At 45.1% G+C, this 24,650-nt stretch overlaps 1 protein-coding gene across 2 annotated transcripts in view; it reads left to right on the top strand.

Annotated features, from left to right (window-relative positions):
- The window catches only part of TTC33 (tetratricopeptide repeat domain 33), a 357,305-nt gene extending 333,970 nt beyond the window's left edge, over positions 1-23,335 (top strand). For both annotated transcript variants that reach the window (XM_088455260.1, XM_088455261.1), the window contains exon 5: positions 18,977-23,335. In XM_088455260.1, the coding sequence (XP_088311386.1) occupies positions 18,977-19,336 (360 nt within the window). In that variant the 3' untranslated portion in view covers positions 19,337-23,335. The remainder of the gene's footprint in view (positions 1-18,976) is intronic.
- The last annotated feature ends 1,315 nt before the right edge of the window (positions 23,336-24,650 follow it).

Below are 24,650 nucleotides of genomic sequence, written 5' to 3'. Positions count from 1 at the left end.
CCTGCGTCAACTCTCAGCCACACCACTGCCTACCCCCCTGCGTCGTCTCAGCACACCATTATCTATGCCACTACGTCGTCTCTCAGCACATAATCACCTCCCTCCCTCCCTGCGTCATCTCTCTCAGCCACACTATCGCCTCCCCCCCTGCATTGACTCTCAGCCACACCACCGCCTACCCCCTGCGTCGTCTCTCAGCACACCATTTTCTTCCCCACTGCGTCGTCTCTCAGCACACCATCATCTCTCCCCCGCAATATCTCAAAGCCACACCATCGCCTCCTCCCTCTGTGTCTTCTCTCAGCCACACCATCGCCTCCCCTCCATGTCATCTCTCAACACACCATCACAGATACACAGTGACACACATACACACACACACTAACACAGATACAAGCTCACAGTGGCACATGCACACTGACACAGATACACACAGTGACACAGATACACACACAGTGACACACATACACACACACTGACACAGATACACATACACACACTAGCACACATACACACACACACACCTTTCACACAAATGCAGCTAGCCAAGTAAAAATATGGCTGACATCAATTGAATGTCACCTCCCCCCCATCCCCCTAGGCAGTCTGACCCCTCCTGCCCCCACCGACAGTCCGACCCCCCTTACCCCTAGCAGCGAAAAAAAAATAATACTTACCTGGCTGCAGTGGCTAGACCGGAAGAGAGACAGTGCTGGGGAAGGAGAATCATCCTGGCCTCTGGCGGCAGCTCTATGATTGGCAACACTGCCTGGGAGGGGGTGCGCACTTCTGCTGCAGCTCCCCCTACAGTCCCCAGCAGCACCTGCAGGCACACTTGCCTGCTCATTCAGTAGTCTAGTCTTCACACAGTACGGATCGGGTGCAATGATGGTGGTGCGGGTACGATGTCCTGGATGGTGGCGCCCCCCTCTGCTGGGCCTGCCATGGCGCCCAGGGCATGTGCCCCGCTTGCCCTGCCCTAGTTACACCACTGATCGCAGTGCATGTGCGTGAGCCAGACACTGCGGTCAGAACTGCATAAGCAGACTTATGACAGAGTGATTGACAGGAAGTGCCGTTTGTGGGTGGTGACGGGGAGGGTGGCTATGCGAACGCAGGCGTGCCAGTGCGTTTCAACGCTGTTACGTGGGCGTGCTTAATTTAGCCACTGCAATACCAGATGCCTCCTGAGGTCTAATAGCGTGCGCAGAAGTTAGCAATTCCTGAGTGAGGTCTGACCTGCCTTAACTGTGTATATGGGTCCGATGTTACTGATTGTTTTGCTATGTTGCCCTAGTATACAGATGTGAGTTAGGGGAAGTAGGCGTCCTTATGTCTGGCTGTGTACGCAATGTGAATGCAAACATTGAAATAGCACCGCTGATATCAGCAACTGCGCTACGTGCGTATAAGCAGAATTGTGTTCCGTAGTGAATCAGGCCCTTCGTTCGTGCTCCCTGAGGAATGTGTTTGGGAAACACTGGTGTGGAGTATGCATGGGAATGATTACATATTCTCTATAAAGCATTTAGTAATGTGTAGGTACAATATACTGAAATGTGAAATGTTTATACACACACAAGTATAGTCCAGATCATCCAGCTAACAACCTAACACACACAATACATAACTATTATATAGCTATGGATGTCCAGAACCTGATCTGTAGACTCAACCAAGTGGCAACAGATCGAAGAAGCAAATTACTGGTTCATTTACTATCAGAACTGACAACTCTAGCCTCAATTTGGATATTTCAGCTGGGAGGGGGGGCACTTATTTCCCACCCCTATATTAAACTGTAATTGATGGTCTCTGAATATTAAGGTTTCAGTTACAGGGAAAAGTTACTGGAAATAATTCCCCAGATTGCTCCTGCCGCTGCGATTATCTTACCTGCTCTCATTATTGTGCAGGGAGGGGTTTCCTGCTTTATGCTAGTATTTCATTTCCCCCAGTCTGGGATGTGCACATTTCCCCCCACAGAACACTTACAGTATTTTTTAGCTGTTTTTCTTTCTTTGAGAGTGTTACTTTTCTATGCTGCCAGCCGACATTAAATACACCTGAAATACACCTCGCGGTAAGCAATTTTAATGTAGAGTGTGCGCCCCACAGTCCAGATGTCCAAAGGAATTTATCCATAGCAAAAAATGGGTGTGAACGAGCAGTTTTTAGGGATGTCATATGGATTACATGTCTATATTTATGTATGGGTTGATTAAACAGCTGATTTGTTAGAGTAAAGTGGCAAAGTAAATATTTTTGCCTGCTCTGTATTCAGGGCCGTAATTATTATTATTATTATCAGTTTCTTATATAGCGCAGCATATTCCGTTGTGCTTTACAAATAGAAATAACATTAATTGAACCAAACTGGGTAATAACAGAACTCTAGGGGCGGAACCGATGCTGCCCCATGGCTCTTGCTTCTGGCTAGCCGCTGCCAGGATCCCTGTTGCAGTGCCGCCTGCACCCTGCTAGGAACAAATAAGTAAAAATAAAAAAACAGGGGCTTCTACAAAATTGAATCCCACTCCTTCTCCCTCGGTTGTGGGTTGCTGTCCTGATGACAAAAAAAAAGTACAAATAAATAGCAAGAAGTTTGAGGCCAAGGGAATGAATATAGAGTATTTATTAATATTAAATTATATATAAATATTATCAAATAAAATATGAACGGTCTCTATTGTTTAGACACATGAATATACATATTCTATAAAGAAACAAATTCCATGCAATTGCAATCGATATAAAATCACAAATATTTAAAAAATATAAATTCATGAAGTCTCAAATGACCCTATATACAACCTTGAGTATTGCAGCTGGCCAGTCCAAACATGCATAAGAAAATTAAACTCACATTGATCTAGTACAGATAAGCTCTTATAAATAATACGATGTATCCTTCACAGAGATGATAAATTATTTATGGTGGAATAATAGCCAGTAAATCCCTGTGGCTGTATCGTACTCAGTGCTGTTCAATTTGTCCTCACAGCCTTGTAGTGTGGCTGAATGTGTTCTGCTGCCTAGGAAAAGCCACAGGCAGCTGTGTCCTACTGACACTTAGGTGGTTCAGTGGCGCCCTCCAGGGGCCAGCGCTCCAGACAGCTGCCTAATGGTAGTGCCGACCCTGGTAGGGAGATCGGCAGATTGCTGTAGTTATCTCAGCTCTTGTGGCCGTTGTGGCTGACGGAACTGACCGCAGTGGCTGCAGGGATTTATGCGAGTTTATGCGATTTATGCAAATCTCGCCATATTTTTACAGTGACAATCCTTTTATAGGCTAAACCGAGCTGGTTTAGCCTATAAAAGAATTGCCATACTCACCATGATTATGCTAAAACCGGATCGGAGCATCCTCAGGGCACTCCAACCACCAGTGCTGCACTTCCTGGTGCTGTCGTCCCAACCCCTGTAGACGCCGGAACAGGGGGGGCAAGGGGGCCCCAAAACATTTCATTGGAGCGGTAGCTGCAGACTGACAGGGCTGTGCAGCTTTATAGTAATCGGCTGCACAGCCCCTGTACTTCATGGACGAGGAGGTGTAATGTGCGGTCTTTAAGTTAACACATCGCACATTACACTTCCTCCTCCGTGCGGTGCAGGGGCTGCGCAGCCTATTACTATAAAGCACAGCCCAGACCATCCACAGCTGCCTCATAGGTAAGAGGGAGGGGAGGGAAAGAGAGAGGAGAGGGGAGGAGGCGGCGCCAGAACGATTTAATGTTGCCCCCAACATAAAATTGTTCCGAAGCTACTGCCCACCCCCTCTTCATGACGGCCTGCTACAGCTAGGGGGAGGGGCACATTACTATAGTGTTTTCTGTAGCTGGCAATGCAAATTTAATCCCTGAGATGAACCTAAAAACATCAAACCCTGGGTCTCATTCAGACCCGCTCGCGAGCGCAGGACGCTCACAAGCGGGTCGATGTTACCCCAATGCGCATGCGCATGACGGAGGGAGCTCCGTCGTGCGCATGCGCGAGACCCGGACAGCAACAGCCAAGCTGTCGCTCCGGGTCTCGCACCAAAGGGGGCGTGCTGTCGATGGTGACTGACAGCACGCCCCCTTTGGTGGGCGTGCCGGGGGCGTGGCTGCCAGACGGAGGCGTTCCCATGGGAATGCCTACCGTCTGGGTCCGGCCCCACTGACATCACTAGTGATGTCAGCGGGAGTGATTTTGGCTCTGATAGAGCCAAAATCACTCCAGGGCTTGCGGTCACGAGACCCTACCGCAGGGTCTCGTCACAAGCCCGATGGTCGCGATGGTCTTGACCATCGCGACCATCATCATGGACGCTCGCATAAGCTGTGGGTGGTAACCCACAGCTATGCGAGCGTCCAAAAGGCCGCTCCACATTTAAATAGGACGACCCTGATTCAGAGCGAGCGCTCTGGTCAGAGCGTTCGGCTCTGAATCAGGGCCCCTGACAGTTCCCTGATATGAGCATAGAGGCCCATATGTAGCAGCCTGCGAGTTGCAGGAACCTTCACGATTCCTGAAATTTAACCAGTAAATTTAAAGGGGATTGCTACTTGTACTGGGGAGCAGATTTGACCAGTCCTTTCTAATCCCTCAATTGTTATGCCCATTTGCCCTTTCTGTTTTGTATTGCTTTTCGTATATCTCTAAATTGGGCTTGTGTGTGTGATATGTGTATTGCTTGACGGGATAATGGCACACTTCATTGTATTTTATTTCCAGCCCGTTTGTTATACGTTTGTATTTTTTTCTTTTTCTTATTTTTCTTTATTTCTTGTAAAAACAATAAAAAGACACTTGATTAAAAGGCAAAACCATCTTGGGTTTGCCTTTTCAACTATTGCTGCTTTAAATCGACAGCTTACAAAACAAGAACAGTTCACACAAAACTTACATGTGTTCACTTTGTATACTCAACCCAACATTGCTGTGTAACTGGATCACAGAGCCCACCAAACACTTCTTATGTATAATATGCCTGTTATCCAGTAGATTGTCAGCTTGTAGGCAGGGCCCTCTCACCTCTCTGTATGTCTATTAATATCCTGTTCTTTATTAGCCAAATTCATTTTTCCAAGTCTAAATTTAGCATTGCCCCAATGTAAAAATAGTTATTAAAAAAAGAAAAGTAGGATATTACCCAGCACGTTTGATCAAAGCTTTCTCCGGCATCAGTTGTTTCTCTGAGCGGGAGCAGTGATATAGAACCTACATTCTTTGATACTAACCATCTGTAGATGATTTCTAATGACAATGTGAAAATGATTAATCTACTGAGAGCTTCATGAAACCTCATTTGTGGCTTTCAGTTGCTTAGCATTTATTTTCCTTTCCGGGAATATTTACACACAGTATCATAGCTCTAAATGGGAAGTCTTTTTGTTTGGCTAACCTTTCATTTTAGGTATGACTGTTTTCCATGTGTTTATTGTGCTGATCAGTCTTATTTGGAGGCAAGGTTATATCACTGTCAACACATTTATAAATGTCCTATCGTGTCAGCAGGCATATTATTTAAGTAGCTTTTGTTTCATTAATTTTGTATGTTCTGGTGTATTACACTCACACTTGGGGCTAGATGGAGAGTTGTAAGTAAAGCAGGCGTACTCTGCTCCAAAGGAGCGTGCACGGAAACAGTGCATATATATTCGCCCATATGCTGAGTATGGTGCATCCCGGGATGTGTACGTACCTGTGCTCTTAACTTGTTTACTGCCTGGTTTACTACTAATCATCACCACCAGGTGGGACTTGCTGGGTCCCTTGGTCCCCTGCTAAGCACCTTTGACAAGCCTGGGTAATTAGTACCTGCTCCCTAACTCTTGGCACCCCTGCGGACTTGCACCTGCCCTATACTAGGTGCAAAAGCTATGCCCAGCTCTGCATAGCCTGCATTTGCATCATCACTGCAGTTTGCCTGCATGAGAACGTCTAGTAATGCTGCTGCTGCTGCCCGTGCTGCACTTGTCCCCCGGAGAGGAAGAGATTGTCCTGGGCCAACCAGGTCCCAGCGCCTGCGCAATGGGTATAGCATACATACAAGCGGCAGTGGTGCAGCACTTGCGCAAAACACCGGCTTCTAGGTACTGCATCGGATGCAGCCCCTAGAAGCCAGGTAGGGCTGCCTGAAAGACGGGAGTGGCTTCCCAATGGAAGCATGCTCTATGCTAATCGCAACTCAGAGGGATTGCAGTACCTGCTCTTGGACTGCCTATCCTGTCTGTGATTGGTAGGTAGCGCTTCCAATGAGAAGCCACTACCAGTCACAGTGCAGTCACGGACTGCAACTGGCTCATTGAGGTGGTGGATAAAAGTTGCCACTGGTAATAACCCATTTCCACAGCTTCTGTAGTCAGGGAAGCTGACAAGGGGAGGGGGTTGGTTCTATTTTCACGAATTGTAGTGCCCTATTCTTTTTTTTTTGTAATGGGGGCGTGGCCATGCCACCCTGATTTAGACACTCCCTCTGTATCACCCGGGCTCACAGTGTGACTCGATGGTCCTGTTGGTCGTAAGTATAGATGAAAGCAAATGGTGCATGTCCCTGCATTGACAGTACTTGTGATTGCCCATTACTGGAGCAATTTCACGCAAGATACGGAGATATAGGTTTTGTGGTGGAACAGGCAAACTCCCAGTCTAATTTTGCATCACATTCAATTTAGTTGTAAATTCTGCATTTTGCAGAACTTATAGTGTATAAATAGAGCTGTAAATGTACAGTCAGGTGCATAAATATTGGGACATTGACAAAATTTTCATATTTTGGCCTCTATTCACCACCACAATGGCTTTGAAATGAAACAAACAAGATGTGCTTTAACTGCAGACTTTCAGATTTAATTTGAGGGTTATTACATCCAAATCAGATGAACGGTGTAGGAATTACAACGGTTTCTATATGTGCCTCCCACTTTTTAAGGGGCCAAAAGTAATGGGACTATCAACTCAAAAGCTATTTCATGGACAGGTGTGGGCTATTCCCTCGTTATTTCATTATCAATTAAGCAGGTAAAAGGTCTGGAGTTGGTTCTAGGTGTGACATTTGCATTTGGAATCAGTTGCTGTCGACTCTCAATATGAGATCCAAAGAGCTGTCACTATCAGTGAAGCAAGCAATCAAAACAAACCCATCAGAGAGATAGCAAAAACATTAGGTGTGGCCAAATCAACTGTTTGGAACATTCTTAAAAAGAAAGAACGCATCGGAGAGCTCAGCAACACCAAAAGACCCAGAAGACCACGGAAAACAACTGTGGTGGATGACAGAAGAATTATTTCCCTGGTGAAGAAAAACCCCTTCACAACAGTTGGCCAAATCAAGAACACTCTCCAGGAGTTAGGTGTATATGTGTCAAAGTCAACAATCAACAGAAGACTTCACAAGAGTGAATAATAGAGGGTTCACCACAAGATATAAGCCATTGGTGAGCCACAAAAACAGGAAGACCAGATTAGAGTTTGCCAAACAACATCTAAAAAAGCCATTACAGTTCTGGAACAACATCCTATGGACAGATGACACAAAGATCAACTTGTACCAGAGTGATGGGAAGAGAAGAGTATGGAGAAGGAAAGGAACTGCTCATCATCCAAAACATACCACCTCATCAGTGAAGCGTGGTGGTGGTAGTGTCATGGCGTGGGCCTGTATGGCTGCCAATGGAACTGGTTTCCTTGTATTTATTGATGATGTGACTGCTGACAAAAGCAGCAGAATTAATTCTGAAGTGTTTCGGGCAATATTATATGCTCATATTCAGTCAAATGCTTCAGATCTCCATGGACGGCGCTTCACAGTGCAGATGGACAATGACCCGAAGCATACTGCAAAAGCAACCAAAGAGTTTTTTAAGGCTAAAAAGTGGAATGTTATGCAATGGCCAAGTCAATCCCCTGACCTGAATCTGATTGAGCATGCATTTCACTTGATGAAGATAAAACTGAAGGAAAAATGCCCCAAGAACAAGCAGGAACTGAAGACATTTGCAGTAGAGGCCTGGCAGAGCATCACCAGGGATGAAACCCAGCATCTGGTGATGTCTATTCGTTCCAGACTTCAGGCTGTCATTTCCTGCAAAGGATTTGCAACAAAGTATTAAAAAGTGAAAGTTAGATTTAGGATTGTTTAGTTTGTCCCATTACTTTTGGCCCCTTAAAGTGGGAGGCACATATAGAAACCGTTGTAATTCCTACACCGTTCACCTGATTTGGATGTAATTACCCTCAAATTAAATCTGAAAGTCTGCAGTTAAAGCACATCTTGTTTGTTTCATTTCAAAGCCATTGTGGTGGTGAATAGAGGCCAAAATATGAAAATTCTGTCAATGTCCCAATATTTATGCAGCTGACTGTATTTCTGTTTTCAAATGAAATAAATGCATTAATAGAAAAATAATAAATACTGTAAGGTCCTTTTTGCCAGTCTTAAATCTGACACACAATGCTGAAATTGGACATGTTCTGTATCTCATTGTTTACCCACTGCAAATAGAAAAGGTGACATATGAGGCCATTAGTACTAAACCAGAATGTGAAAAATGATGGGACAAGGCAGTGGTGTGCAGTTCCGTGTCTTAGATAAGGAGGGAAAGTCTCCGGTAGGGATGGCTATCAAACATCGATGATTCCTAATAATCGATGGTTAATGGCCGATGTTGAATGCTTTTCCCATTGATGGGGGGAACCAGATGGAACATAACTGAATATTTTTTTCTTTTTACATGGTGTAGGACACGGAGCATAGCTCCATCTCCACGAAGGCACGCCCCCGGTTCTGATTTGCCCACGGGCCAGTCAGTCATAGAACAGGCATGACCATCGCTGGGTGAAACCATCGATGGTTATCCATTGTATAGCTGGTTACCATCGATGACCACTGGCTATTTTTCCATCTATGGTAACTGTTGACGGTAACCATACCGATGGCCATCCCTAGTCTCCGATCTTTAATTGGGATTAGACCTGGTAAGGTAATGACCTGGCGAGATCTGTGCAGGCAGTGTTCCTATCAGATCTTCTAAATGCCGAGGTTAAATATCCAGTCTCTGTTTCTGACACTTGAAAGTCCCTTAAGCTGGTTACACACCTGAAAGATATATCTGCAGATGATGGTTGTTCATACACACTGAAGGACCATCATCTGTCTTCTGGCCGGGGATCCCGCTGGCCGGGGGTCGTGTCCAGCTCACGCTCCCCAGCGGCCTGTGCAGCAAGTGTATGGGCGGTCAGACGATATATATATATATATATATGCCATCGGCTGTGCTGCACAGCCGTCGCGATATGTCTGTGAACGACATCGTTCACAAACATCGTCTGTGCACACAGGCCAGGGTCTGCGTCAACGGACGCAGATTCCCTGCCCTCGCAAGCTGCCAGAACCTGGTCAGGCTGTGGTAAGCTTCAGCTACTGCATCGCGACCGATGGTTGCGGATGGTGATCCCAGGCTACGACCGCAGATGCAGCAAGGAGGTGTCTGTTTCCTACAGACATCTCCTGCTTTACCACTTTAGATGGACGGAATTGCACAGCTGCTTGTGTGCGGCTCTGCAGTTCCGTTCATTTCTCATCCAGGCACTAAGATGCAAAATTGAGGCAAGTACAGAGCACATTAATCGCGCCAGGCATGTCGCGCCATATGAAAAGTTATAGATGTATGAGAACGCAACTGTAGGTTAATTACATTCGTTCTAAAGCTGGTGATGTCCATAACGGGCTGATTTTTGTGCAGCGCATTCTCAGGGATCCTGCAGAGTTAATGCATTGAGTAGAGTCCTGTTCAACAATAATAAAGAAAAGGGCACCAAGGGTCATATACACCTTTGTCATGAATCTTACATGCAGTATTATTGGGTTCAGTAGGATCCTATTCGATCACAATGGTGGCTAATACATTTGGGGCCCCTACAAGAGATAATTGGGAGATCTGGGAATATATCCTATAGGTGATTGTCTTTGTAAAAACTTTGTAAAAACCAGGCTATTCTCCTTATGGTGCGTACACACGGTCATACCGCGGGACGATCAGATAACGATAACGATGGGTATCTGATCATCCTGCATGTGTTGGATGATCATTATCGAACATCCAACACATGCATGTTTGGCACCAATGACTATCTCGGGTCCCTATAGTAAACAGGCTAACCTGGTCGATATCGACCAGGTATGCCTGCTTGCACGGACTACGGACGATGGTCGATAATGGCCATATGTGGCCGCGCATCAACCATCGTGGATCGTTTGCAGGGGCCAGAAGATGCCAGATTTTAACGATAGGATCTTTATCGTTAAAATCTGACAGTGTGTACGCACCATTAGTCCTTTCAAAGTTTATCAGAGATTCCGAATTGTCCTCTGGCTGTTTTTTTCTGTGTGTTAGAGACATTAGGGGTATAAGTGGAGTTATTGCCCATAGCAACCAATCCGATTCTACTTAACATTTATCTAGAACCTTCTAGATGATAATAGCTAGAATCTGATTGATTGCTATGGGCAACATCTCCACTTCTAAAAACTCTCACTTAAATATACCCCAGAGAGTTGTTTTGGGGTATCTTTGTGGCTGTTGACAGTGATATATATTTATAGAATGATGGCCTTCATAAAAAAAACATCCTCCTAATAAGATCAGTACATTAAAAGCTTGCAGTAATAAATATGCAATAACAAATAAATATAAGGTTTCTTTAGAATGTAATTAGCAAATGCAATAGCTAGGCTACAAATCAGTTGAAACAATTTGCAACATGCTCATGAAATTGGGAAATTAATGTTTAGCCAGATGTGATTGCAGTAATGAGAACCCAGTTACTAATTAAATAAACACACAAGGAAGTATTTATGTTAAATGCATGTAAAGAAAGTCGTTAGCTCGATCCCAACCGCAATATAAGAATAGTCCAGGCCAGACATCAATTATCGGTAATTGCTAAAAAAAAAAAAATTCAAAAGGAGATTAATCAGACCTATAAAGTCTGAGCAGTGGCACAACTGTTGTGGGAAAGGCTGAGAGTAATAGATAGGTTTTCAAAAAGGAATAGAGGGACTTGATTGACACATGAAAGCTATTTTAAAATAAATTGTCATAGAATTCAGAAAACTCTATTTCTCGCTGGGCGTCAGAATAGACCGATAGAACCTGCGATGATGATCATGGAAAGCTTTCCAAGCTAAAGAACAGATATAATTGTGCAAGATGTAAAAGTCTAAACGCTTGTCTGATTGTTAGCCTTGTGTTCCACACATGGGATCAACATGTCAGGACCAATTCAGAGTGGCATGCAGCTCTGTTTTACAGATGGATCTGGTGACTTTTAGTACTGCCCAGGGGCGGATTAAGAGAGGAGGGGGCCCGTGGGCAGCCTCCGTGAGGGCCCCCCTCTCTCCCCGCAGCGAAGATGCGAGTAGTTACTGCACATGCGTTGGTCTTTGGTAACATGGCGCCTCTGACATGTTCCCGGTGATTTCTCTACTGCGCATGCGTAAATCTCCAGAAAATGGCAGATGCACCATGTCCCAGTGATTTGTGTTGCGTCGACGTGGGACTCCAGAGCGGTAAATATACTAAATGGGTGGGTGCAGGGTATACAGTGAGGGCCTCCCTGAACCCAGGACCCTGCACCCATTATAGATACGCCACTGGTACTGCCCATGCTCCATAGCCAAGCATACGCAACTTTGAGCAACTACTGTCGATTCCGAGTCATACACATCTCAACTTGCAGATGGATGGACACTGCTGGGTGCCAACGAGGTATTCATACGTGGGCTAAGTGTGTTGCGGTAGCGCGGGCGGAATTGCGGCCTATGCAGAGTTAAGCATACGCAGGGATGTCTGGTTACAGATGAATCTCTAGCGCCAGGTATAGGGCTGGTGCTAGTGAGTGCGGATAGCAATGATGGCGTCTTCAGCAGTGCGCTTGGTGCGTCTTTAGTCACAACCATCGGACGCATCATCAAAACTTGCACCAGACCAATGCGAAGGGCAGAACCTTTATCAAAGTATGGCATCCAACGTGAGCCGCATACACCGCGGTGCACATGCGCTGTGCGACTTAAACGCAAAATAAACACTGGAAACCATGAACATGAACATTGCTTGTGACCTAGGGGTTTATGTATCAAGCAGTGGAGAAGTTGCCCATAGCAACCATTCAGTTCCTACCTATTATTTTATAGACTGTACTTGATAAATGCTACTTCAAAGCTGATTGGTTGGTATGGGCAACTTCTACACTGGTCCACTTCTCCACTCTTTTCACTGCCTGATACATAAACCCCACGGTTTTTTTTAGTGCCTCATCCTCTAAAGCAGTGATTCCCAACCCCAGTCCTCAAGGCACACTAACAGTCCAGGTTTTAGTGATATCCATGCTTGAACACAGATGGTTAAATCAAAATAACTAAGGTACTAATTAAGACAACTGTGCTCAAGTATGGCTATCATTAAAACCTGGACTGTTAGTGTGCCGTGAGGACCATGGTTGGGAACCCCTGCTCTTGTGATGGCTGTTTAGGTTCTACCAAAATTTCAGCTTACCCTAGGGGGAATGTTTCATCACATTGTATTTGTCTCAGGATAGTCATTGTTAGAACCTCTTCATCGTGGATTGAATTTTTTATTTTTTCTACAGTACGATACACTTGTTTAAGCAGGGGCTTTTCTCCCCCCTCCCATCATTGTCTCTATTTGTCCCTGGATGTGTGTTTGTGCTTCTGTCTATCCTGGGATAGGTATTGGATCATCTTTTTTTTACTTCCGTTTGACAAATGTTTAGTGGCCTTCAGTGCCTGTTTTTGTCCTGAGATGAATAATCAGTCCTTAGAGGAGCTGAAGGACACCGAATGACGATCCCTGATGAGTAGAAGGCTGATAATTAAATAAGCACCCAAACGTTTTCATACTGCGCTTATTTGCAATGATGTTCTTTATCTTATTGATTTAAATTAACTTAAATGAGTTCTTCTATACAACATGTTTCGACCATTAGGTAAGCTAATGCCAATAAAGCTTGGAAAAGGGAACGAAAATATTTTTACATATATAGGGGGAGATGTGTCAATCCTTGGAGAGAGATAAAGTACCAGCCAATCAGCTCCTAGCTGTCGTTTTTTCAGACACTGTCTGTAAAATGACAGGAGCTGATTGGTTGGTACTTTGTCTCTCCGCTTTATCTCTCTCCAAGGCTTAGTACATCTCCCCCTGTATTTGAGAAATGACAGGAGCTGATTGGTTGGTACTTTGGGGTCTATGCCTTTGAGAGAGAGAGAAAGGGGTTTATGTATCAAGCAATGGGGACGATTCAATTCAACGCGAATTGAATAGCGCCAGGAGCGAGCTCCTGGAGCTATTCATTTCAGTGCGCTGTTTGGGTGGGCTAACAATTTTTTCTCGCACCCCCCTGGGGATGTGAGGAAAAATCCGACCAAAGTGCCGGGCGCGCAGCTGTTTTTCTGCTTAGCGCGGTGCTAACACGCACGCCCGGCACTTTGGTCAGAGAATACCAGTTAACGCGCCTTAACACCCTTGCATCTCCGACCACACAGCGCACTGAATTGAATAGCTCCGAGAGCTCGCTCCTGGCGCTATTCAATTTGCGTTGAATTGAATCACCACCCAGTGAAAAGCGTGGAGAAGTGGACCAGAGGAGAAGTTGCCCATAGCAACCAATCAGCTTTGAAGTAGCATTTTTCATGTACAGTCTATAAAATAATAGGTAGGAGCTGATTGGTTGCTATGGGCAACTTCTCTACTGGTCCACTTCTCCACACGTTTCACTGCTTGATACATAAACCCCAAAGTCACTTTGCAGGCTGTGTTTGAAAAATGACAGTTAGGAGCTGATTGGTTGGTACTTTACCTCCGTACAGTTTCTCTCTCACCAAAGCTTAGTACATAGACCCCTTTGTCTCTCTCCACTTTATCTCTCTCTAAGCTTAATTGCTTAATTGATATTAATGTTCAGGCTTTCTTCTGGTGAAAACACTAGGCATATATACAGTAGTATATTAATTGTTTCTAACATCTCTACTTTCAAGATGGCGATTTTATCTGACCTGTATCAATTGACTTTGAATATATACAATGGCATCACTATGGGTGGTGACACACGGTCAAGCCCTCTGATAAGTGGTGTTTTGGGGGCGTGACTGTGTGTACGCCCCCATTCTCATCACACTGGGGGCTTGCCCAGCTCTCCTGACACAGGTGGAGTGGATGACATGCGTGACCCCACTATTGATGCCACTGTATAGCATTTTGAGTTCTTATCTCTCTTTAAAATGGAAGATATATCAAACCTTCTAAAGGGGACTGGTGGTGAAGTTGCCTATAGCACCCAATCAGCTTCCAGCTATCATTTTATAGAATGTACTTGAGAAATGGAAGCTAGAAGCTGATTGGTTGGGAATGTATTCATTATGTTGACATTTGCAATGTGTTTTAATCCCTGTGGGGGACAATGTTTGTGCTTTTGATAATACGTAATAATAATAATAGTATCAAATATAGATATAGTTGGATTGGAGGAAGAGGGGGTGCTCCAAAATTTCTTGCACAGAGGGCCTGATTCAGATCCGGATGCTCTGAAAGAGCGCTCGCTCTGAATCGGGGCATTTTTTATTTTTTTTGGTGCTGCCTCCGGGCCGCTCGCATAGCTGTGGGTAACCACCCACAGCTATTGCGAGCGGCCAAGTGAGGGTCACGATGGTCTCTACCAACGGGGTTTGCGACGAGACCCTTGCGGTAGGATCTCGTTCCCGCAAGCCCCAGTGAGCTTCTGGCTCTTAATAGAGCCGGAAGCTCACCACTGACATCACTCATGATATCAGTGGGGCCGCCCCCAAACGGCAGGTGTTCCATCGGGAACTCCTCCGTTTGGCCAGCCACCCCCCTGCCCGCCTCCAAAACGGTACGAGCTCTCGATCGAAATCGACAGCCGCCCCCATTTGGTGCGAGACCCTGAGCGACAGAGCGCCCGTCGCTAGCCGGGTCTCGTGCATGCGCACGTCGGAGCCGGCTCCGGCGTGCGCATGCGCAGTGGCCAAACATTGACCCGCTCGCGAGCGGGTCTGAATCAGGCCCAGAATGCTAGTAGACCTGGGGCTCCAGCTGTGTGTGGCGCCATGTTACTTGTCTTTCATTGACCTGACTGGTTTCCTCTCACAGTAACTAGACAGTGTGTTGCCACTTCAAATAAATGACATATGTTTTCTGTATTCCCAAGTGCTGTCTTTTCTTGCAGTAATTTATTATTTGAGTCATGGGAGCAGATCCTGACTGATAAAACAGGGATAACAGATTAGTAAGGGATGTGCCAATTTCATATGGCTCTATGGCCTGCTGTAAATTATGTTGCACCATGTTTATTATGCTCAACCACAATATCATTTATGACTTCTGTGCTCTTAGCTGCCGCCCATACTGTTTATAATACCCGTGGGTCTTCCTCCCACACGTCCATTATCTTTAGTGGTTTCCAATTCTCCAGCAATAATATTGTTACTTCCCCAATGCATCCAGACATTACCTGTCCAAGGTCCTGACCTCTAGTTACAGTTTACCCCAAACCACGACTCCCCCATGTTCTCTGATCCTGAAGGCTTCAGCAGTCCTTCTTACATGCTGTACGGTCTATTCACCTAGGTAGGAGGAACAAAGGGAAAAGATCCCAGCGCTGGTCTATATTAAATAGAGAAAGGGAACCAGTATAAAGAAAGTAGTAGTATAAATGCCTCTTAAATACATACTTGCCTACTCTAAGTTACGGGACCCCCAGAACACTAAACTTGTGCTGGGCTGCTGACAGGAAGCTGGCAGCCTCCGGGCAGGTGAACAAAACACCCGATAAGTGCGTTTTTTTCACGGCCACGATCGCGAAAACACATGGATCTAGGAACTTATCCCGGATCCTATGTGTTTTCGGACGAAAATGGAATTTTTTTTTTCGTGCGGTAAAAACGAAGGGTAATTGAATTGCCCAGAAAAAAATTGAGGTAAAGTCACGTTTTTACAGCACAAAAAATTATCATGGGCAATTGAATTCCCCCCTGAGTGTTTGCATTGTTGCTATTTGCTGCTATATTTTTTAGATTTAGAAAAATGAAGTTTTATTTCAAGGCGCCTCACAAAAGAAGTTTCCTTTTTTATTCCTGTGTTCTCGATACACTGTACGGTGGATTTGTTTACAGATCCAGCTGCTGCGTGGTCCATGAACATACATACAGATGTGTCCTAATACATCTAGCCTCCTTGCACGCTAAACAGCCCTTCTAATCGCGCCATGCCGTGGCGTGACCCGGTAGCACTGAGCGTCTTTCGTGCAACTTTTTATTTTCAAATGAGTCTTATTTACACAGTGATGCGAATGGATAGCGCAAGCAGCTTCTGCTGATTAAAATGATATGCGGTATGCCTATGTTCTCTGTACGTCTGCCGGTGTATCTGCATGAGAAATGCTACGTTACAGTGTTACAGCCGCTGACACTATAACGTAGCGTTTCACATGCAGATACACCTGCAGACGCACAGAGAACATTGACATGTCATTTTAATCAGCAGAAGCTCCTTGTGCTAGCTATTCACATCACTGTGTGAATAAGAGTCATTTGAAGGTAAAAAGTTACACGAAAGACGCTCAACGCTACCGATTCAAACGGAGCTCCCGTGTTATGTGTGGCTCGACTTGTAGCGCATGGAGGCTAGATGTATGTGGACACATCTGTATTTTGCCAAAGTTATTACAGGGCTCCACTGTAATTACTTTTGAAAAGTAAGCGAATCTGCAATGTTTTTATAGTCATTTATTCATATAGAGCCTGTATGATCTTAGTATGACCAGGTGTGCTGCTTCTTCCAATATTGTATTTTATAAAGTCATTGACTGCAGTATAGTCAGTTTTATGCTTACATGACATTATCATGTACATAGAGCCTGATTGGGTTGTACCCTATTACGATATATATGCAGTTGCCCAATGTTTTTATTACAGCGCATGAGTCTAAGTCACACGGCGCATGTGTCGGATCCAGCGACCGAATATTTGTACGCAGGTTCCCTAGGTTTATTAAGAAGGCCGATGATCGACTGATCTGCGAGCGATGCTGAGACATTTTACGCAGATGCTGCGACTTTTTGGGCAGATGCTTTAACAAGTTTAACATGGATTGGCTATATTTTGCTTTGGTACTGTGCTTGGTCACATGTTAGCAGAGCTCCCGCCGTTAAGCACGGTGATCTCTTTGTGGGAACCACATAAGCGTCAAACAATGGTTTATTAGATGTTTGCCTAGCAATTCCGTGACCTGTCAGAAATGTGAAGTCTGTACTTGTCCAAACTGCTCCAACAGTAACTCACAGCCGCCAACCATTGTTCTGCAAATGTCATTTCCCTGAGTCTGCTTCTTAGCTTAATATTAACTGCTTGTAGAAGCATCGGATAGCTCTAGGCCATAATTTGTTAAAGTTATGACTTACACGGTAAAGATTGATATAAATGTATTTTAGCCCCTTAATTAACGTAATGACATAATTCACTAGATGGTAAGGCCTGTAATAATGTCACTATCAGGGCTAAAATGACTGATCTTTAAGGAAGAGAATGACCCCTTTGTTTGGACTAGTTCTCAGCCCATCTCACTGTTAAAAGTTGGCTTAAAGATCTTCAACAGAATCCTGCCTAATAGACTAATAGGCGTGTTTATTCATTATCGGGTTTTAAATCCAATGATTTCTTAGCGCCGTTTATTGTGGCAATAAAATATTAAGGTTCGCCCAGGATATTTTAAAAAACATATGCAGGGACGCGATGTGTTCCTGATCCAGTGGTCAGCTGGGCTACTGTGCATGTGCTGTGGTCATTGCTGGGGACAGCTCCAACAGATCCCTCTAACAGTAAATTCTGCAATCTTTAGCCTATAGGCTACAACGGTTACTTACCGGGGCCAAGCGATGCCCGCCGTTACTGTGTATCCCGCCATATTCTTTGATAAATATGCCCCTTAACAAGTTGGTTTTGGCTAATCATAGGTATGAAATACCACATTAAATGAGTGTAGAGAGTCATCTACAGATGTGTCCTCACTCGTCTTTGCTGCAGTCGCACCAAACAGCCCCTCTCGGCTCACGTGGGCGCTGGGCACAATGTGATGCGACTAGGACGCACCAGCAGACTGTGCTGATTAATGTGATATGTGACACTTGTATATCTGTGTCAGGATCCCAGCAACAGTATCCCGAAGGTTACTCAGATGTTAACCTGAAGGTTACCAGATGATCCAATGCTGTGTCCTCGGGTGCAGCAGCGAGTCACAGAAGCCGGCAGGAGGAGTCTATTTACACTAAACGCCTCATCTTTATACTGAAAATAGTGCTCTTATGCAGCGCCAGGCTAGCAAAAATTACAGCAAAAATTGTGACCATTTTCCCAAAGATTTGCGCATGCGCAGAAAAGTTATCCCCGGGAATAAGACGCAGGCGCCATTTTCCCAGAGACCAGTGTATGCAAAGTAGATTCTGGCATTAAGCCAGAATCTACTGCGCTGCCAGAGAGGAGGGGGGCCCAAACGGAGACTGCACACGGGACCCCTACTCTCTTAAAACTGCCCTGCTCTCCCGGACGCCTGGAAGTGTAGTTGAGTCTCCTTAAGGCTGCCGCCCACTTCCCGAGTGAAGTGGGCTTTCCAGGGGGCTTGATAACGCATTTCGAGCTGAATCACCTCATCGTGGTCCCGCCCCTCACTTTACAACGCTGGTATAGTGCATTGCATAGCGGGGGGACGAGCCATGATGCTGAGATCATAATATCACTGTTACCCATACCACCCACTCGGTTGCCAAAGGCCCTCTCTATCACCGGATAGTCTGCATGTATGGTTTTAATGATTTGGAATATCCAACTTTGATGGTCTTGTGGTTTTTATAAGTGACCCTCCTCTCCTTTGCCTCTATTCTAAGTCCAGTGTTTTTTTTTCCTCAGGCCATCCGGAGCTTCCAGATTGGACTTCACATCTGTCCTGCCAATGCCGATCTGTGGGAAGAAGACCTGAACTGGGCTCGGCAGCTCCTCCAGCAGAAGAAAGAGAACGAAGCTGCGGAGGCTCTGAAGAGGGGCCACGGAGATCTCAGCATTGAACAATATTTAATTCCGGACTATGACTTTGAGAGCGACGAGGTGGTGGCTGCCTGTGATGCTATATCGCAGAGACAGAAAATGGCTGCCATGAGTAATAAACCCATCGTTGTCTCCTCATCATCAGGGGCAGCGACAAACCAGCAGAGCCAGAGAGACGACGCCTCCACGTCTGCTGCTGACTTGCCATTTATCAAAGCACGATAATGAAGCATTAATTAACTTGTCTTCTCATATGTGTTCTCAATTTGACCTTCTTTAGGGTAGGGCTTCAGAAGGAGATGGGGACTAAGGGGTATATTTACTACAGTGCGGGTTTTTATAACAGTGGATGTGTTGCCCATAGCAACCAATCAGATACTAGCTATTATCTTTTAGAAGGTGCTAGATGAATGATACGTAGAATCTGATTGGTTGATACAGGCAACACCTCCACTTCTATAAACCCGCACTTTAGTAAATATACCCCTTACAGTGTAAAAGAAAGTTATTCTTCTGTGGAGATATTTGATGAGGGTAGCGTAGGGCTTGTGCTTGCATTATGATACTATATTTATCCATCTACAGTATGAACATTTCCACCTATCATTCACCTCAGAAGGGGGTCACCTAAAGTGGTTACTCCCAGTACTGTTTTTCTGGTGAGTTTTGTTACACATTTTTTGGAAGCACAAGCATTGAGTGTCTCTTCTTATATTAATTTGTGCCCAGCTTAAGACCCAAGAGAATATATATTATTTTTAAATAAAGCTTTGTGTCTATATATCCCTGAACTTTTTTCTTGCCTGCAAATGATGTTTTTGCAAATATTCTGAATTCTTACAGACTTTATCTGTTGTGAAATGTTACATAAGCACCGGCCAGGACGTATTCTGAGCAGAATGTTCATTAGGTTCCGTGATTGAATACACCCTAAATTAGCAGCCTGGGTGCCTCTAACCACCCTCCCACCTCCGTTAGGGGCCAATTTATTAAGCCGAAAAATGTAGTGAATCTTCTGAATTCACCCATACGCTGCATTTTTGGGGGGTATTTACCAAATGGGCCCCTCTCTTTACAATCATAAATGCAGTCCCCATTGGAAAACGATCCATGTACTAAGCTCCGAAAATCTAGAGCTTGGACCCAAATAGTGGGCCTACTTCAGGGATTTACGTAAAGTCGTTATGTATGTAAATCTCTGGCGTTCTTTGATCTGCGCCAGTGCAGGAGCCGCTCTGTGCCTGTGCAGATCTGGTCCTGCCATGTCGGTCATAGTGACCCCAAAAGCTGCACCATGATTGACATGCTGCTGGCGTTTGAGGGTGTGACAAAGGGGAGCGTTCCAGAAAACAGGGAGTGTCGGCCCCATTTTTTCTGGGCGCGTCAAAGCCAGTGGCTGCGTCCTTAGATGTGAATTTGCATAATTTTGCGCAGTTGCTGCGTACAAAGGCCAAGCGCCGGCGAAATTGGAATCTGTATCTGAATGGGGCCCACTGCCGCCATCTTTAGATGCCGTTAGTCCATTGTAGCCTATGGGCTTCATCTCACAATTTTGAATTTTTTTGGGGGGGAGAGAGATCCGAACCTGAAAGTCACGTAATCACATAAACATTCACTTTACTTTTTTAACCTTCCCCGCAAAGGCTTTTTTCGGAGCCCGAGTCTGGGCGGAAATCTCTCTTGATAGTTTGCCCTGATTAAATATTTCTTATTGCTGCGATAAGATGTGAAACATATCGGGGCATTATTGAATACATTGTTAAATCGGCCCCTAAGTGTGAAGAAATAGTTTAACAGAAAAGAAAGTCAATAGAATGGATATTTTAATTATACCCATAAAGCAGAGATTCCCAAAACTCAGCCATTACAGTCCAGGGTTTAAGTATATCCTTGCTTGAGCACAGGTGACTTAATTAGTACCTCAATTTAATTTAACCATCTGGAGTCAAGCATGGATGTCTGGAATGTAATCTTGGAGATTGGGAAACAATGTAAAGCATTGAAATGCTTCCCCATAACCAATACATGGAATTGCCTCCTGGTATAAAGAGTATTATACAACAACGTATATCCTGGGTGGCGCGGGTGGTGCTATCCTGAGGGCAGTAGGCGCGCTTTCCATAACTTCTTTTTGGAAGAGTGGAACATGAATGTTCTGGGTGCACAAATTGCTAATACAATGTGTGTTTCTTCAGATGACCTCAAATCAGCCAGCGGTCATATACATCTTCATAGTCTTCTACCTTTCATTGGGATTTTCCTTCTATGGCATTTGCTCCTGACAATGTAGGAGAACGGAATCCATCCAATTGTTTAAAATGAATGTGCGCATCCAATTAACATTATTTTCCCTCATGCAGATAGATATCTGGATATGAACAGACAAAGGTGCTGACGCACTGTTTGATGTCAGTGAGCTATAAGACGTATGTATGCAGCAAAACAGGATAACTCTACGATCGAGAGCCATATAAACATCCATAGGCATGACATAAATTATACACTTCCAGCGCTGTTCTGGTTCTACGTCTCATGTATGGGTGATGATGAATCTATATTTACATAGCAAAAATCTTGGCTGTGTTGGTTGCTGGAAGTACCTGCTACTCCGGTTCCCTGCATGCTTTGTAGTTAGCAGATATCCCACAGACTGTCAGACTGTGCCCTGATGGGATATGTAATCTCACAGCTTCATCAGGGAAGAAGACAGATAAACAAAGGAGGCAGCATGTATTTATTTCCATAGTTCTCCTTCCCACTCAAATGGTTCTGTCAAGTTAAAACTAAAGGGTAAAACATTACAAAAATGCATTTTGTAATGTTTCCTCCTCCATGATATATAGTATTACTGCTGATGGGTTGGGTATGGGATGTCGGCGTTCGGTAACATGGTGGTTAGAATACCGACAGCGGCATCCAGAGGAGGTCACAGTCCCAACAGAAGGAGGTAAGTATATTCCCCTACCCCTCCCTCCCCGTAGCCTAAACCTAATCCTCCCTCCCCATAGCCTAAACCTAACCTCTTTCCCCCCCAGCCTAAACCTAACTCCCCCCAAGTGCCTAACCCTCCCCCTAACCCAAATACTTACTGTTGGGATGGCCTAGGTCGAGATGCCGACTTCGGGATTTGACTTGTCGGGATTCCGAAGCCGGAATTCTGAGTGCCGGATCCCGACAGCTGACATAATAACTACATCCCCTGCTGACATAGTATATACTGTAACCTTGTATGGCCCTATAGCCAGTGGCCAAACGTCACTCTAAAATGTCTGAGTTGTACTGTACAGAATACCAGCATCCGGTGTCACCCAGAACCTTTTCTCTTCACTTCAATACCAGATTAGATTGATAACGAAATGCACCCAAGGTCCCCGGTTCTGGCTAGCAGGCTGCCCGGTAACGGCACTGGAGCTCTTACAGCCCCCTGGAGAATGCACTAATCAGTGCTGGAAATCCTGCCACTGCTGGCCCCACCCCTCTGTATTACATCATGCGCTCAGGGCGCATGGCAGGCATAGGGCACATAAAGGCCTGTTATTATGCTGGTGCACCCCTTGTACTGCAACATAGTTTGTCCCGGTGTAAAGTTACTTGTTTAGTTTTTGGTTTTTTTTGCTTTGCTCTCAACTCAGAGCCAGCTCCTATAACTATTACTCCTTTAATATAAAAGCTACTTTTAATAAAACTGTTATAATAAAGATTTATATTTTGGGAACTCTCAATGTGAAATCTTGGCGGAGAGTTATAATGTGTCTGTAATAAATCTCTAGTGTTTTATTATCCAGTTGGTACACAACGTTAAGACATTGTATTACTTTATAGCAGCGGTTCTCAAATCGGTCCTCAAGGCACCCTCACAGTCCAGGTTTTAAGGATATCCATGGCTGAGCACAGATGGTTAAATCAAACTGACTGATGTACTAATTAAGTCACCAGGCATAGTTACCCTTAAAACCTGGGCCGTTAGGGTGCCTTGAGGACCTCTGCTTTATAGTAATGTGTGGATCATTTCTATGTTGTAGGAAGCATCAGTGTTCTTGATTGGTTATTTTTTACCCTGTATGTTCTGTTATTTTAATTAGCGACTAGAAGCGAAGTTTAAGTGTCTTAGTTTCAGAATTTGTAAAATGTGTTCATTTCTGTTCACAATGTCACAGTATCAGTACAGCATCGTCTATGTTTTGTGTTTGATTGCTGTTATTAAAGGTGTGCGTTTGCATTTTACTTGGTATTATTTTGCTTGTTCCGAAGTGAATGATGACACATTCTTTGTGTATCGCTGCGGAAATAACTATAATATTCAGGGGCCGATTCAACCCAGTACGAGGTTCCATGGAAACCTGTCCCGATCTGCAGCTCTGCAGAGTTCTGCACAATACGGTACAGAAACTTTGATCTTTTTTTTTTTTTGCTTGCGCCTCTATGGGTCGCGGTATAGCAAGCTAGATTGTCCTTCTCGGAGATCCCGAGCTGTATTAACTTTCAAGGTTCAGACTAATTGAATAACACCCCTTAGTAATGGGTTAGAAATGAGATCCTACGCACTCCGGAGGTGTCAGATGTCTGGGGTCTATTCAGCAATAGTGACGATGTTGCCTAGAATATTATTGGGCAATATCGTCTCGATTTTTTATCAGTTATAAATATTTATAGGAAGCTACTCAGCAATATTTTGAGCAGGGACAGAGGTTGCGATAACACGCTGTCCCTGCGATGTTACAGAAGGCATGGCTTTCAGTTTCTGAAAACAATACCTCGTGTTACAGCTACTGCGCATGCTCAGTAATGCGCTTCCGAACAGTCTCCGTCCCGGCTTTGAGATGGCCGCGGAGGGGTAAGTGCATCTCCAGCCTGTCCAAAGTGATTGACATGTGCACACAGGCTTTATATTAGCCTGTATACATGTATATGTATGTGCTTTTATAATTAACATTTATATATAAATAACAAAATACAAACAAAGGGGGTCATTCAGACCCACTAGCGAGCGGCAGTACGCTCGCTAGTGGGTCGATGTTCCCCACTGCGCATGCGCACGACGGAGGAAGCTCCGTCGTGCGCATGCGCGAGTCCCGGCGAGCGACGGACTTTCCATCGCTCCGGGTCTCGCACCAAAGGGGGCGTGCTGTCGATGTTGATTGACAGCACGCCCCCTTTGGTGGGCGTGCCGGGGGCGTGCCTGCCAGATGGAGGCGTTCCTATGGGAACGCCTACCGTCTGAAAGCCCCACTGACATCACTAGTGATGTCAGTGGGAGTGATTTTGGCTCTGATAGAGCCAAAATCACTCCGGAGCTTGCGGTTGAGAAACCCGACCACAGGGTTTCACTCGCAAGTCCGATGGTCGCGACGATCAAGACCATCGCGACCATCTTGTTGGACGCTCGTATATGCTGTGGGTGGTGACCCACAGCTATACGAGTGTCCAGGAGGACGCTCCATTTTAATGGAGGTGGGCCTTATTCAGAGCGAGTGCTCTGGTCAGAGCGTCCGGCTCTGAATCAGGGCCAAAGTCTGAAGCGCTCCAAGTATCAGGGATT

Source organism: Taudactylus pleione, unplaced genomic scaffold, assembly GCF_031769625.1.
Source record: "Taudactylus pleione unplaced genomic scaffold, aTauple2 ptg000647l, whole genome shotgun sequence".
NCBI classification, from domain to species: domain Eukaryota; kingdom Metazoa; phylum Chordata; class Amphibia; order Anura; family Myobatrachidae; genus Taudactylus; species Taudactylus pleione.
This window is presented reverse-complemented; position numbering and strand designations above follow the sequence as displayed.